This window comes from Triturus cristatus, chromosome 1_1 (assembly GCF_964204655.1).
Source record: "Triturus cristatus chromosome 1_1, aTriCri1.1, whole genome shotgun sequence".
Lineage (NCBI taxonomy): Eukaryota > Metazoa > Chordata > Amphibia > Caudata > Salamandridae > Triturus > Triturus cristatus.
The window spans coordinates 1,243,830,733-1,243,847,968 of record NC_140579.1 but is presented as its reverse complement, the minus strand read 5'-3'; the positions used below and the strand labels follow the sequence as shown (position 1 = coordinate 1,243,847,968).

Here is a 17,236-nt window from a genome sequence, read left to right as displayed (position 1 = left end):
CAAAGTGAGGAAGAAGATTAAAATGCATTTTAAAACGAGGATCGGAATTAACATGTAGACTATCAAAATTCTCATTGAGTCCACTAGCCAAAGCCAAACAAGTAATATAACAACTTTTGTGTTTAAAGAGGTAATACACCAAGCAATACTAGACTGTTCTAATTATGAACAAGGCCAATAGCCACCTAATAACTTGACCAAGCAAATGTTCCGGGAAGGGCATTTACCAGGTTGGCTCCACTACCCAAACTTTAAATACAGCACGCCTGCACAATGAGAATGAATGAGATGAAAAGGCATTCAATGTAGATCTTGGAAAAAAGAAAAAACATTCATTTGACCTTCTATAATTAACTCAAGAATGCTGCTAAAGGTTTGAGTGATCAAGGTTGAGGCCACAACTATCACTACCTTTAGGTACAGTTAAAAAAAAAACATCTTCCACATGGGGATATAAATACTAAATTTGGTTCAGTCAAGCACCGTCAGTGGCCAAAGAAATCCATACCACCACCTGGCTATCGCAAGTGTATTTTGTACGCTCAACCCTACTCCCTTTTACCAGTATTTACATAAAAGTAAAGATTGTCTAAAAGAATAAATACACCCATCAAAACAATAGAAAATTCTGAGTTCAGGTTTAAAAAGATAGTTGAGTTGCATTCAAGTATTCTCAATAGGTTTAGGTATTCTCAAAGTGTGGTCAATGGTACCATTCAAACACAATAGAGTGTCAATTTTAAAACGACTCAAAAAGGCAGAAAAAAAAAAAAATAAAGTATAAAAAAATAAAACCACATGTTCCCAATCAGGCAACAGCTCATATGGTAACAGGGCAAAAAGGACACCGAGGTTCACAGTAGTATATATGTGAATACAACAGAAACTATGTTTTAAGCAATTGAGTTGCTATCAAGCTTACAGTTGTCGTTTTTAAGAGTTTTTGACAGGCAACAGGACCAACCAAGCGACTCTAAACCACAAGCTCAAGATTTGGGTGGTGTTTGTGGATGTACATGTGGATAAACTGAAAAATAGAAAATTAAACATTTGGTATTCTGCGGGTTGACAATGTTAATTTATTTTGTTCCCATCAATGAACCGAAAACAAGGTCTACAAAGAAAAAAAAACAAGCAAGACAGTGATCATCTTGTGTGCACTCATCCAACTATTGTAATTGGCCTGCACCTCACTCAGTACATGTATGGTGTTTGCATAAAATACCTTACCACACCTGAAACGGACATCATTACATCACTCACATTTGCCCTCAAATGCAGGTTATTTAATACACAATCTAGAAGTAAAAACTCGCTAGACAGACCAGCTATTAGCACAATGCCAGTTGCCAAACCAGCAATTTACAGTCGTGTTCAGTAAAGACCAATCAATAAAATTGGGAAACTTCACAGTAAGAAATGAAATACAACTAAAATACAATAACAAACAAGCATTTGCAATGCAATAGGTTTCGCATTTATAAGAGTTTGAGCTATTGGCATTGTAAAATTACAATGCCTTTTATTTATGTTTTGGTTTTAAAACAAATAAAAGGCATTGCCATTTACAATGTCAGTAGCATAAACTCGCATAAAAGCAGTGTGCGGCGTGCAACAGTGTGCGGCGAGCAACAGTGTGCGGCGTGCAACAGTGGGAGACATGCAGCACTGTGTGGCGTGCAGCGGCGTGCAGCAGTGTGCGGCGTGCAACAGTGTGAGACATGCAGCACTGTGCGGCGTGCAGCAGTGTGCGGCGTGCAGCAGTGTGCGGCGTGCAGCAGTGTGCGGCGTGCAGCAGTGTGCGGCGTGCAGCAGTGTGCGGCGTGCAGCATGCAGCAGTGAGTAATGTAGCAGTGTGCAGCAGTGTGCGGCGTGCAGCGGCATGCAGCAGTGTGTGGCATGCAGCAGTGTGCGGCGTGCAGCGGCATGCAGCAGTGTGCGGCGTGCGGCAGTGTGTAATGCAGCAGTGTGTAATGCAGCAGTGTGTAATGCAGCAGTGTGCGGCGTGCAGCAGTGTGCGGAGTGCAGCAGTGTGTGGCGTGGTTTGTAAACAACAAGAAAAGCGGACATCAAAGGAAGGGTGGGAGGGAACGAGCATATGGGGTGTGAGTTATAACGAAAGTTAATTGTTGTAAGAGGGGATGCAGGAAGTGAGGCCGAGCTTGCGCTGGCGAAAGCAGTCTGCTGCTTTCAAGTCGGATGCCAGATGCCAGCTTCGCGCTTTAATGCCTCACATGCACTGGCCATATACCGCATTCCTAAGGTTGTGCCCCTTACTAAATCTCTCTGAATGCGTGAGGCGGCGCACGCGCAGGAAGTAGCTGGTGGCAAATGGAATGCGCGTGGTTGTGCGCGTAACCGCCACCCGATCCGCCTGGGAAGCCTTTAGGAGCATTTTCTGAAGCCCCTACGCAAGTCTTGCTGAGCGATCGCTTACGCGATAGTCAGGCGAGACCTAAAAATGACCTGAAGCAACACTGGTGGCTTTAGAAACAACAAAGAAAGATACTAGCAACCCAACTGCATTCAGCTAGACATTCAAACGAATTCGCTATCCTGTGAAAATTGAAAGCAGGTACCAACACATTATTACAGAATAAAAAGTAACAAGGATACAGATGCAAAAAAATATTCACAAGAAAATGGTCAGCTGTTTAGATATCCGGTCAGTATGCAGATGCAAGTCTCTTTTTTTAAATAATAAAATAAAAAGTAAATGTGTTTTGTGGTAATAAGTTTTCAGCAAACAGTTAACATTTATAAAATTGACCTGGCAAATATTGTTTTTACATTTTTTTAAGCAAGCGTTCCATGGAGTCCTGCAGCTTGGTACAGAAACGACCTTCATTCGAACGTCTGAACGCTTGAGATGAAAAGGAAAAATAAATAAATAAATAAATAAATAAAAGAGCTACTGGGCTGAATTCTCCTGTCCCTTGACAACACCAACGATATAGAGGGCGAAAGAAGAACAAGCATTAAAAATGCAATCGGTCTCGCCTTTTATAAAGTTAAAGCCATTTGCTTTGCTATACAATACTATTAGCAAAGCAAATGGCTTTAACTTAATCAAAGGCGAGACCTATTGCGTTTTCAATGCTTGTTTTTATGGTGGTTTGCCCAGAATCACAAGATGCACGAGCCTCTTCCCATGGTCTGCCGGCTGCGAGGGCACATGAGGACCCCTCTATAGTTTGAGATTTCTGCCTTTCCATATGCAGTAGTCTGCTTTTTGGCAGATGTTTTTGTAAATTAAAAGAGCGGATAGGGAAATGTCTCAGAGTTCGGGCAAACAACAGAAAACATGCCCGACACGAAGCGTGCTGTAAAGATAACCCCAGGAGCAGGGCCATCTGAATGTAAGACGAAGAAGCACCGAAACACAAGCACGACAGCTAGAGTGGCCGTACGTGCTGCTGCACATTAATGTATTCAAAGAAATCTTGTTAAGCAAGCAACACTAGAAATGCTCAAGCTAACAATGGAAAGCCTGCCGGGGGATATAGGCAGCCGCCCGGTCTTGATGCGTGCTCCACTGCCATCGTCTTCAGTAGGGAATGGAAACAGGATTTCTATTTTTCATGGAGGAGCGATGGGGGGAGGGGGGGGGTATGGGGGGGGACACAGCTTGAATGGAATTGAGGGTCAATTTAAAAAGGAGGAGTCCGAGAGGAAAGAAGACTTCAAAGGAAAAACAGCGCGCGCAGGAGAGAGGGAGGTGCACTGCGTAGGCGAGAACTAAAAATAAGAACAAAACATCAGAGTAAGGTAACTCCCCCATTGCTTTCAGTTGAAAAGGATGACGTTTTAAGTAGGGCAAGGACAAATAACTAAAACCATTATATTTTGCCATAATAGATTCCAGACACTATGGGTACACTTTCACTTTTAGTGAAACACTCGCACTAATACAAGCGTGCAAGTAAGTAGAAAATGAGCAAATGGCGTCTAGACAACCATATTTGAATCAGGCAAACATCAAACGCATCCTTTCACCGCCCCCAATCAGATCCAGTGCCGGCCGTAACTAGGATTAACCCAGTGACGTGTTGCCTAACCCTTACATGGCCGCCTCACAATACACTTATTTCCGATGCTAGACAAGTCTGCGTTTAAAGTGGAGAATGGACTCTCTGAGGGTCCTGGAGCTGTATAGCGGCAGAGGGGGTATGCACTGCGCTCTGAAAGGTAATAACTAAACAAACGAAGCCAGTTGCTCAATTGTATGAGGTTCCGATCCTTTTTACCATAGGTATAGAAAAAGGACCATCGAAAAGTCATTCTACCACTTTGCTAACCTTGGCGGACATGTTGATATGGTGAGCATTTATGTTCATTTAAATGCAGGCATTTGTGTGACGATAATTCTCTTTTCTGTTATTTCCATTTGAAAAACCATGTGAGGGTTTCTAATGACATATCAAATGCCTTAAGTTACTTTATCTCGGAAGAAAGATAGGGGACTCTTTCAAGTTGACATTATACATTTTGCTTTAAATCCTTGCATTACGACTGTAACTGCTCAATATTTTGTAACTTTTGTTGATAGTGATCTTGGTGTATGTACAATGACTTTTTAGACCCGTTGCCTTCTTGCATGTACCCTCCGTTGATATGACACATATGATATCAGATGAGCTAGACCTGGCGGCTCTGGAGAACCAGGAAATGGGATATGAGAGAGAGACACAAGAGAAATATGCTGCCTAAAAAAAAAAAACTAGCAAACGCGCGGCCTCCCTGTTTTCCATAATCTTATGTGGGAGCACAAAATTTGTAGCCCAGCCGCTTGCATGTTCCTCGAGCCACTGTTCACACTGGGGATGTCTGTGTGTGATCCTTCTCGATCAGAGCACGTCAGGAGCCGCAAAAGCGTGTGCGGGAATGGCGATGGCAGAGGGGGTGGAGTCTCGCGACGCCGGGCTGAGCTGCTAAGGCACGGTCGGCTTTCACTTTCGTCCTTCGCAAAGCTTTCTTGTCTTTATGGGGCCATATGTTTGAAACACATGGCCCCATAAAGATAAGAAAAGCTTTTACCACAGACGTAAAGCAACCGAGCCAGTCCAACTGGGACGGCTCTAAAAGAGAAAACTGTACTTCACTAGACGCTCTTTTCCAATGGCTGGCCACAGTTTAGCATAAACGGTGACGCCAGCCAATGGAAAAGAGGGGCGGGGCTTAAAGCCCACTAGAGAAATCTACCCTAACTCATTAAATCTCGCCAGCGAGACTACGCATGTCTGCGCAGTCTATGCCAGGCGAGACCTAAAAACTGCAAATATGGGATATCACATTACATGACAACAATGTATTAATTTAAATCACGCTGGGTATCCGCACATTGTCAGACCAAAGTAGGATTAGAACATAACATGACATTACTAAAGCTTCAGCAACTAATAAAGGTGTACTTAAAACACACGAAGTATCATGTTGCACAAATGTACATTAATCCAGTACAGTATCGCGTGAAAACAAATGACCAAGATCTTCGCAGCAATGAGCACCCCCAAACATTTTTTAAAAAGTCAACATACAGACCGAGTATGGTTTTGGTAGAACGGCAAGCACGATTGCATTGACCACATCTTTCTTTGCCTAGAGATTATGCGCACAGGTAGATATTTGTTCCGTCGAATGTCACGACCAAATGCGCCCAAGTTGCACTCGACAGACCAATATGGGGTCACTATTTGGAAAGGAAACCAATGCAAGGCTCCGCCCCTCGTATCCTCACTGTTTGGTGCAAATAATCGTAAACTGAATATGCTCTGTGAAGCTATAGATTTTCGCTCGTTAAACAGAGGAACCTTGAACGAATGAAAAAATAGCAAAAAACAGCGACTCACTCGTTACAGTGTAATTAATATGCAACGAACAGATTGGACGTCTTCAAATACAATTCAGCTACAAACAACGCTGCCTCACTCACTGATCACAGTGATTGATGTTACAGTTAAAGCACTACTACTTAAGTTATTATGAACAGTTCAAACAGCTCCGACTTCGAACACCCACAATGAGTGCACAAAAACTATCACCTATCCGCGTACAAATACTGTCAAAGTTACCAAAGGATAAATGGACAGAAATTGAAATGCGTTTTCAGAAAGAAAATCGTGTCTCCATTAGCGCCATTCAAAGTAGACAAACATGCATTTACAATGCAATGGTCTTGGCATTGTAAAAGTTAGAGCTATTGGCATTGCTCACGACATTATTTTTGTTTATGTTTTTTCCAATGTCAATAGCATAATCTCTCTCAAATGCGAGATCTATTGCATTTGCACCCACACACAGAGCCACACACACAAAGCCACCTACACACAGCCACCCACACATAGAGCCACCTACACACAGAGTTACCCACACACAGAGCCACCCACGCATAGCGCCACCTACAAAACAAGCATTTACAATGCAACGGTCTCGGCATTGTTAAAGTTAGAGCTATTGGCATTGCTCATGACAATGCAGTTTCTTTAAATGTTTTAAAAACAAAAACAAACAAATATAATGTCATGAGCAATGCCAATAGCTCTAACTTTACCAATGCCGAGACCATTGCATTGTAAATGCTTACAACTGCCACACGCCACCAGACTCGTGGATTACAAGAGAGGAGCTCCGTCATAGAACCGCGGCCAGTGTTGCCAGATGCCCCCGTGAAGCCTTTGCCGCGGCCTTCCAGAAACGGTCTGCACCCTGCACCAGCGTCAACCCTCACGGCTCCCTGTGAAGGGACCCGGGGGTTCCGTCAGGACCGAAGGCGCGCTCTATCAAGTTCACTTTTGGAGTCAGGCAATGAACAGTCAGCAAAAAAAAAACCGGAGTACATAGCAAACCAGGTAACAATTTAACGACGTCACTTACACGCTACCCAGAGAGTTTGACATTGGATGTATACCACAAATGCACGGCGAAGGCGTAAAAGTGCAACTGGAAAGCACGATCAGCATAGCTAAAGCGGTAAAGCGTCATGCCAACCGGCAGCCATCCATGCACCCCCCGTCAGTGAACTGGCAACAGGGCACACACGCAGCCGGTGCTGTGTGGCACGCCAACTGTGTTTTCCTTATAGCATTAGCGCTCACCTCTTGCCAGACACCAAATGCAATTTATTCTGCGTACACTGAAGGAAAATCTTGGGGCAATCACCGCACTACAAGAACGCCAAGTTCAGCTAATTAACTGGGTCATCAACACACGGATATGCTCAACCCCATTCTATCCGATACTTCGGTCTCGTTTGTTCACCGACGAGAACCCAGACAACAAGACCCAGAATGCAACTCACTGGGACACGAAAGGTCGGGGCAAACCAGTGACGCTCACGCTGCGCCCTAGAAACAAGTGTACGTGGATGGGCGGGTAAAGTTGTCATCTACCGCCCACGAACGTGTCCTTGAAGAAAGTAAAAAAAAAAAAATATATGCATCAAACCAGAGTTGACCATTCACACTGGATCATTAAAGCCGAAACCCCCACGACAAACCGCGGGAAGGGGCCTGCCTCCTCACTTAACAACGCCCCCCCCAGAGCTGTTCGCGACTATCACCTCTGGAGTGTGCCCCGTATTTTCCAGTCCCCGTATCTCTCCGTTCCCACAGCAGGGAGAATTTTATCTGGGATTTCGGGAGGGGGGGGGGGGGCGGGCTAGAGAGCAGGCGGACAGAACGCAGCATGGAGCCCCATGCGCCGCCTGCACTCGAGCATGTCGACATCTGCAGCTGGTTGGCTGGTCCCGGGGGATTTGTAGCAGTCTGGACCCCGGCCAGGAATTCCCTATATTCTAAGCCAGCCGATATCGCACACGCCCCATTCCTCAGGACGGGCCCCTCAGGAAGGGTATACGGTGCTTTGCCATATGTACTTCACTGCGGGACGGAGCAGGGTAATGATTACAGCTGGAAATTGTGCGGATTTATGGCAGTGTCACGGTCGAGGGTTTGCTTTCCAGCCGGGAGCGAAATTTTAAGGCAGTTGGCAAACCTATTGTGCATTTTGTTAATTACACAAATGGAGCACACCGTGGGCATGCTCACAGAGCAGACGAATGCAATACTAAGATAGCTCGGTGGGTTCGTGTATCTTTGGCTGCGGTTAACCAATACAGTCGAGCTTGCCTGGCCCCGAAGGAAGAAAAGAGGGGGAAAAAAAATCAAGACCTGTTATGGCGGTATCTGGCCAATACAAGACTAAATCACTGCCGGCGGCCATGCCGCAGAAACCCCCATTCCTTTGCTACTCAAATGCTTACATTTGCACAAAATTGTGTCTGTTTAAACCGTGGCCTAACTAATACCATGGATATTGACTAGACGACTATTCACCCAAAATAATCTACCACCAAGGGCGCAGGCAGGTGGGGATGAAGGAGGTGCCACAGACACCCACTAAACAAATAAATGCAGGCACGGTTTTCTATCCAAAGTTGTGAAATGTAGTTAAAAAGCTCACAATAATTTCGGGCATGGTTCCACATGAGGCGAACATTAAGGCGAGCGAGGAGTGCGCACTTTACAGGGGCTCTATAACATGAACAGAGTGAATATTGATGTTTTGCGATCTTAGAAAAAAACATACAATTCTCCCCATTTCCTAAAACATAGTATCCGGTCAGACCTGGTCAGTCCTCGCATTCAGGCACATAGGTCGAGAAAGATAAACGACAAATTAACTCCATGTGTAGGAAGCCTAACATGACAACCATAAAAGCCACAAGGGAAACATTTGGGCCTTGCTGCCCCGCCCCCTCCCCCCTCGACTACTGTTGTCGATCAGGTTTCAGGCTGAGAGATAAGGAGGCAGGGGGAGGACTGTAAGAAGCTGCAGTTTGATGGGCGCGTGCTGCGGGGCACGTTCCCACCACTGACGTTAGTGTAAGAAGACAAAACCATAAAACACCACCGCCCTGGCCTGCAATAAAACAACCCCCATAAAGCATATGCTGTTTTAGTGATTGGTTTCTTGGATGTGCAGCCAACAGTGACTTGGCTGATGCCGCCCACAACAAACTGGACACATCAAGCCAAAACCGGCTACATCATCAAATGTCCCCAAATAAGTCTGCTCCGGGTGAGACAATTTGTAAAGGGCCTTAGGGTGCTGATAAAAAATTCGATCATTTAAATTACCTGGTAATTTTCACGTTGGTAAGTGCATCATCAACTAATATTTCGTTAACAAAATTCAGGGGTTAGGATAAATACTATACAGATTTGAAACCTAGGGTATTTTGGTAAAGCACTGGCCACGGAATTACTGCATAGGTTATCCTATCAAGTCACCACGATTCCTTCCGCCCTTACACGGGGTATGGAATTGCATTTACGTATACCACTGCAGCTATCACACTACATTTTAAAGAAACTACACTATACGTAAAAAGTAGTTTTCAATACATTAACTAGGAGTTTTGAATTAATAAAGAGAGCAAGGCCATTGTTTTTCCTATCAAATTTCTTCAATCACGTTTTGGGGTGTTTTGCAACGGTGATTGGTAGCAGTCTGTCGCAGCCCTTTAGTTTATTTACGCTACCTTAGCAGCATGCTTTCCTCTAACAACCAACGATGCCATCTACTGTAGACGCACTCTGTAGGCTTGGCTGGCATGCCCCCCGCATAGTGTACAATGGGGAGCTTCCACGCTCCGGACTCAGGAGCTGTAAGCCCCCCGCCGCCGGGCTATTGTCCCACCACTGGCCTGCGGGGCCCACCGAACCCTGACGTACTAACTAAGACTGCCACCGAGGAAGCATCCCTCCAAAAGCTCGAAAGGGAAACCTGCCCCCATGCAAACAACCCTGCTGTGGCGCCCTCAGAAGAGATGGTTGTGACGGAGAAAGCATTGGATGGCCCGATGGCCTCGCCCACCCCACTGTGGTTGCAACGGATCAACTGGCGTTAACGGTTATATGCATTTCAATAAGTTTAGATACTAAAAATACAAAAAGTCATATCAGTAACTTACAATAGACTCGTCCAACCTGCTTAGGCACCTTGTACTTTTTCATAAAGGTCGCATACATTGGTTTGAGCATACGGAACATACACTAGGTTTCTAAACCAGGCTTCCGTGCCCTGCAAAACGTGTGATCCTTGACGGAACTCCAAATACAGGCGTCGAATTTATCTTAAACAACAAAATTAGAAGCGCTTCGTAGTGCACGGACACGGAACCAACAGGGCGCGCTACCCATGAGAAAACACCGCTGTATCTGCAGGGGAGAGGTGCACGCGCAGTTAGCTGCCTGCAGACCAGCGTTGCAAACAATACCTCGGGTGAGCAAAACACATGATGAAAGGTAAGTGTTGGTTTGAAAATTCGGCAGCCATGTTGGAAAAGCAATATTATATGCAGTAATAGACTGGAAAACCCAGCTTTTAATGCCGTTCTAGAAGCAAGCTGCTTGTAAACGCACACGCATCTTGACCACTCTAAGTAGTTCTGAAAAACAAAGCTTTTAAAATGTATCATCCTGCAGTAGAATTGTTTAAAAAGTTGTTCAATCTGAGCACATCGGGTAGTTTCGAGAAATGTTTTTTTTATTTCAAGATAGTTACTTTGTTCTGAAAACTGGAGTTCTTGGTGCGCGGGAGCAACGCCGGGGCACCACCGCCTTTCTCCGAGGCACAGCAGAAAATGCCTCGGAGAAAGGGAGTGTCCTTTTCGGATTGGGGGGCGTGTTTTGCTGTTGTCTCCTCCCTGAGACTTCTCGCAAAAAACACGCCCCCCGATCCGAAAAGGACGGGGCTTCAACGGAGTGACTGGACCTCTTCTCCAGTGGCTGGCCAGCATTTAAGAGGCCAGCCAATGGAGAACAGGAGAGAAGAGGGGCGGGTGCAAGCCCCTCTTCTCAAAGTCACTCAAACTCATTAAATCTCGGAGCGAGACTGCGCAAGCGCAGCCTTTCGCAGCCGAGACCTAAAAAGCCACCCACACAGAGCCACACAAAGAGGCACACACATACACACAGTCTCCCACACACACACACAGAGCCACACACACACAAAGCCACACATACATACACACAGCCACACACACATACAGAACCAGACTTTAATGAAAAGATCCAGGCTATACCTTAAAAAGAAGTACCTGCCTGGGAGGGAAGCTGGAGAATTTGCATGAGGAGCTCTGCACCTGATGTGTGTGGTGTGGGACACCCTGCAGTTGCTGCTCTGTCTGGAGGAGATGAAGGACTGGGGACTGAGTTCAGTCCGAGGCGCTGGTACATGCACGTGTTCAAAAGCAATTCATTATACTTGCCTGGGGATATTGAAAACAAAAATGTGTATACCGTACTGCTCACTCTTTCTGACGCGTGTGAATCACGTGCATTTTATTTTTAAATATTGCACAAAATACAAATGGGTTGTATGCATGTCTGTTAGTGAAACCGTTAAATTGTGCATTCTTTAACACTGGTCGACGGTGGCAAAAGCAGTAACGGGCTAGGTAGGGGTGACTCCTAACTCTGGTAGCCCAGGGCGGCGCATTCGCCCCTCAGGGGGAAAGCAGGAGAGGGGCAATAGAACATCAGCATCTCTCAAATCCTGGGGACCACTTAAGACAGGAACACTAGACACACCCTTCAGGCGCACACTGTGGCAGCCCCGGTGTGGGACTGTGCTGAAGCCTCACCTGAGAGTCCATGGCGACGGACACCGTGCTCCGCAGGATCCTCCAGTGACTTGGGTAAGTGACTTCAGCTGGACTGAGGAGCGGCGGCCGGGGGCCTGTCACCGCGCCCCACCCTCTGCTGCTGTCATACGTCCCTCCGCCCTCAGGGCCGGGAGCCAGAAACAGTAAACAAGGACTACAGAGGCAGGCAGGCTGAGCGGGGGGCCGGGGCTCAATTCAGTGAAAGAAGGCGGCCATTGCACAAATGTTTTTTCTCAGTATGATCTTCCAACTCGAGGCAGCAAATCGGTAAAATATTAAGTTTGTCCCACGTAACTACTATTACCGTTTCAGTTGCTAACTACTAATAAATATAGGTGGTCATCACATTGATATCATAAAAACAGAGTTATACTCACACTTGTTCAACTATGCGAACAAAGCTTTATTTACCAGTTCTTACTTAAACCTAACGATCGTCCCTGTTTACAGATCCAAAAGGAATGCGTTTATGTATATAGAAACAGAAACTAAGCTCAAATGGTGGTCCAAGAACTGAAATGAAAGGAGTATTCCATAGTGTTCAAGTCTTCAGCATGCCTTCACCAGAGGCCCACACTCAGTGGGAGTCAAGTTCAGAGATGAAGTAATTTCCAGCTCATCGGTGTTACAGAATTCACGGTGCCTGAGAGGGAGGGCCAGCCACCATGCGGCTGGTAGAGCACAGTCCGCGTAGCTGCCGCCTCTGGTGCAGGAAACCGCGGTTCGAGCCTCGAGGTCGCGTCCACATCCTGTGATTCTGGACGAATCACTTAATCTCCCCGTGCCTGAATGTGTAATGTAAATACTGTGCTCGTGTAAAGCGCTCCAATACTTTCGGGTCGAGTTCACACTATATAAATATGCAACCAAAAAAAAAATCTCGTGCCGTCAGTGCCGCGATACAACCCTCCCCAAGAGTACGGCCCTGCCCCCTCCTTGCCAACAGATGAGCAGCAGCAATAAGCAGTCGAGATGGCGCGCATGGTCGCAGTCTGCAGGGACAGCGCGGAGAAGTTCCCGCTGTTCATCGAGGACACCCTGACGATGAGTGAGGGCAAGAGTGGGTGACCCGTGGTGCAAAGGTAGCTCGCCGACTTTGTAACCATCTCTGCCTCGGAGAAACAGCGCGTCATTTTCGGATTGGGGGGCGTGTTTTTCTTGCTCTCCTCTTGCAATTGGCTGGAATGTTTACATTCCAGAGGAGAGAAAGAAAGTAAAAAACACGCCCCCGAATCCGAAAAAGACGGAGCTTGTTTGGAGAGACAAAGCTCTTCTCCAATGGCTGACCAGCATATAAGTGGCCAGCCAATGGAGAAGAGGGGTGGGTTCAAGCTCCACTTCTGAAATAATTAAATCTCACGAGCGAGACTGCGCAAGCGCAGCCTTCGCTAGCCGAGACCTAAAAAGGCTCCAGGAAATATGTTTAAAAGTTTGTAATGTGTTCATATAGTTGATAGAACAATTACTTACTATTGTTTCGAATCCGAAAACGATGCTGTGCTACGGTACTAATCACATTTGTGGGCGGATTTTGTCAGAGACAGTATCTGATCCAAAATATAAATCTGTCCATCATTAAACTGCCCCGTCCCGACACATGACGAACGATACGATATACACTTCCTTCAAGCGAACTAACAGGTTACTCGCCTTAAAGATCCCGAGCTTCCAAGTGCGCTGGACGACAGAAGAGTTATGACAGTCTACGCACCAGGTCTCTATGAATTACAGAGAAAAATAACTATCTGTGCATTGAGGCCGGAGTGCACTCTGAGCACAAATCTGAAGGTACCCTTTCCGCCCCATAAAAGAATTTAGAGCAGCGACATCAGCCTGCACGATTAGACCATACTCCAAGCAACAAGGTATCGTGGCGTTTAATCATAAAATATTAATTTTAAAAAAATTATATATTACCTACTGGCGGTCGCCAGTAGGTAGTTATAGTTAGGACCCTGTTTCCATAGGAAATCCGCAACATTCTATTTTGAATAACTTTGGCGCCGGTCGACGAATCCTCGCGAATTTCTCAAAATAGGTGGGGCGCTACGCTCCGCTCCTACCCTGAAAGTCTCGGGGGGATTCGTCAAGCGGGGGCTGAGATAAAAGGGGGGTCCCAAAACGCGTTTTTCCCATGCATTTTTCCATAGGACCTTTAGACAGGGCTACAGCCCGAACGGCTGAACAGAATTACTAGAAATTTGGCAGAGAGGTAGTCCTCAGGTCAAGGAAGTGCCTTTTGTAGGTTTGGTGTAAATCTGTTCAGTAGATTCTGAGAAAATAGCCTTTAAATCAATATATATATCTGAGCCAGCTTACGGTACGCTTACCGTAAGCTTACCGTACGCGTACGGTGGCGTGCGCGAGCGCGATTCTGATTGGCTGTTACATCTAAGTAAACATTCGAATCGGTCAAAACCAGGAAGCGGCGGCCGCCATTTTCTCTCTCGCACTCTGAGGGGGGGGGGCTGTAAACAAAGGCAAAAAACATATAAAGGGGCTGTTTAGACAGCGGCCATGCACATAGCCATGTTAGTTGAGTCCTCAAAGATCCCCCAAGGCCAAAAACGGTAAATTTTTATTTTTTGAAAATTTCGCCGATTACGCTTACCGTACGCGTACGGTGCGCTTACGCTAAAAATTTTAATAAAAAAAAAAAAACTCTGTGCATGGCATATTATTGTCATCACTTACAAATTAAATTTAACAGATTACCTATCACAAGGAAGCGCATAATATGTCCTCCATGTGCGCACGGTGCGTAACGTGGGCACGCGGTGCGCGTAGCGCACTGCGTGCCCACCTTGCGTGTACGGCACTAACTGCGTAAAGTGGGCGCGCGGTGCGCGAAGCGCACCGCGTGCTCACTGTGCGCGCACGGTGCGCGAAGCGCTCCGTGCGCGCACGGAACGAACTGCGTTAAGTGGGCGTGCACGCCACGAATGGCGTAAAGTAACTTAGCATTTTAAAAAACGTACAAATTCACTGAAAAAACCATAGGTTTCAGACATGTTATAGTTAGCGGAAATTTTACTGATAAAAAACCAATGAAATTCCCCCGTTATAGTTAGTGCAGGCAACTATAACTCACGCGACCGCAATCTTCTGCTGATGACATATGTGTCTTTATGAAAAAAAAATATTTGTAATATATGTATAGCTAAAAATTTATGGAAGACGACATGGGCAAATAAGTGTCTAAATACAGTATTAGCATCAGCAGAGGATTGCGGTCGCGTGAGTTATAGTTGCCTGCACTAACTATAACGGGGGAATTTCATTGGTTTTTTATCAGTAAAATTTCCGCTAACTATAACATGTCTGAAACCTATGGTTTTTTCAGTGAATTTGCAAGGTTTTTTAAATGCTAATTCCTAACTATAACGTATGTGAAACCTATGGTTTTTTCAGTGAATATATATATATATATATATATATATATATATATATATATATACACACACATACATACATATACACATATACACACACACACAATAGCGGGTGCTACTTTGCACCCCGCAAACACACACGCCTAAACAAAACAGTGACAGCTCTTTAATCGCCGAGCTGTAGTTTTAACCCACAGCAATCACAAAGTAATGAGATCAGTACCCACGCTTCCCCCAAAAAACCAGAAAACCTTTAACAGATCACGCCCACTACCTTCTCATCCAAACTATCAAAGCACTCTACCCACAACAAAAGTATTTGCCATCTCAAAATGAATATGTACTAGGTAACCTTTGATCACTATCATAACAGAAAAAAGCGTTGGTTCTTTAAAAAGAGATCTTGTCGTTTGCTAGGCAATGCTCCCTATCCGGCGTACTGCTTACCTTGTTGGATGTTACCATTACTGCCTCCAGGAAGGGCCACGCTTAGCTGCCTCTCCGGCTCGGGGAGGCAGCGACGGCAGAAGGAGTGCAAGCAGGGCAGCAACTTAGGCTCAGCTTCCCGGCTCTGGAGGCTCTGCTTGCACACGGCGCAAGTATCCAGTAGGTTCACAGACAAGGCAGCTGCTGCCACCGGTGGAGGTGCAGGGCTTCTCTCTCCTTCTACAGGCAAAACGCTCGATTGCTTTTCGGCGCTCTCGGCCTCCTCCGGTGCGAGCGATTCGGGCTCAAGGGCGGCTCCACCCCCCCCACTTTCGCTGCACACCAAGTTTTCGCACTCCCCGCCGCCTTTGTTTTCCGCCATGTTTTTCCTCTTTGAACCCCGACTGACCGTTTCACGCTACCACCAGGGCACGTACGCCAAGAAGCGAACGGGCAGCGCGCTGACGCAAACACTCGGCCCAGACGCTGGCACAGTACGTCGATGATGCTGAGAAGACCGGGCAAACGTTGATGGGCCGCTACGCATGCGCACTACACAGAGCCGACAGACGATTTCAGTAGTTCTACCGCCATATCTGATGTAGTCCTGACTTCTCAGGTGACATTTTTATTAAAACCGAAACTCAATTATTTCTAACCCCACCTGTGACCATCTGTGAGGACCGGCTTGCTCTTTGTGCTACCTACAGCGTAGATCGTCTGCGATGCTCAGCCTGCTCTTCCCGGACTCCGCCACAGTTAATGAAACGTTTCCTGCCAGACTTGGAAGGTAAGTTTACCGCTGGACTAACCTAGGGGCATATCAGCAAGCAGGCGATAAATAATTTTATAGCAAGGCCCGGAGGCTAATATTATGCACACTTCTTTTATTACTACTCAAACAGCAGCAACATCACAATGAATTAGAATATAAATAAAACATTCCAGAATCCTGAACATGCAAATAACCCCTGAACAGGCAGCCATCTTCCTCTTTTGTTGCTGCTCGAACAAAAAGATAAGTACATTTGTGATGAACTGTATTATGAAAGAATTGAAGGAATGATTGGTAATATTGAAAGAAAATGAGAATCAATATTGGGATATTTTTATGGGGTGAGCCTTGAGGGTTAATTAAAAAAAAAAAAAAAAAAAGAGGAGCGTTTTTTGAAAAGTAGGTTAGGCTGGGTAAATAAGCGTGTGTGAGGCTTGGAGGGAGAAGTTCTGATTGAGATCAGGATGTTGAGGGCGATATGTGCATCGGTAAGTAAATGGCCTTGGTTTTGAAGGGTTACCGTATATTGGATCAGGTGAGTCCGTTACGAGCGCGAGTGAAGAGGGTTGCGCGTGGAAGGAGTTTGACGTGAAGCTGACTGTGCGCGAGTAAGCGCGTGATAAGTGAGGAGCTCGAGCGCATGACAGGTTGCGCAGGAGCACGTTTGTTTTTATCAAAGGACAAAGGAAATGAGTAAATGAAGCCGCCGTATGAACGTGACGTACGGGGGCCATTTTAAGAGCTTGGGGAAGAGCTGTGTAGGTAATTGGAAATGTTTCGGCCATATTTTGGGAAATCGGAAGTTATGTCAGTTTTAGTCAGTTTCTGTCAGGGAGATCGTTATTTATTGACAAACGAGGGTCGAGTATAGGTGAGAGAGGTTGCAAGTTATTTGTCAGGAGTTGAGAATTTATCTGAGAGGGGTAGAATTTGAAGGAAGAATTATAGTTGAAGAATAATTTGAAAGGAGAATAT

At 45.8% G+C, this 17,236-nt stretch overlaps 1 protein-coding gene across 2 annotated transcripts in view; it reads right to left on the bottom strand.

Annotated features, from left to right (window-relative positions):
• Positions 1-15,994, bottom strand: part of TRIM33 (tripartite motif containing 33) — a 695,715-nt gene extending 679,721 nt beyond the window's left edge. Inside the window, exon 1 of one of the 2 annotated variants that reach the window (XM_085652097.1) lies at positions 15,508-15,994. In XM_085652097.1, the coding sequence (XP_085508223.1) occupies positions 15,508-15,868 (361 nt within the window). In that variant the 5' untranslated portion in view covers positions 15,869-15,994. The remainder of the gene's footprint in view (positions 1-15,507) is intronic. The other variant, XM_085652090.1, reaches the window with a different exon arrangement.
• Between the last annotated feature and the right edge of the window lie 1,242 nt (positions 15,995-17,236).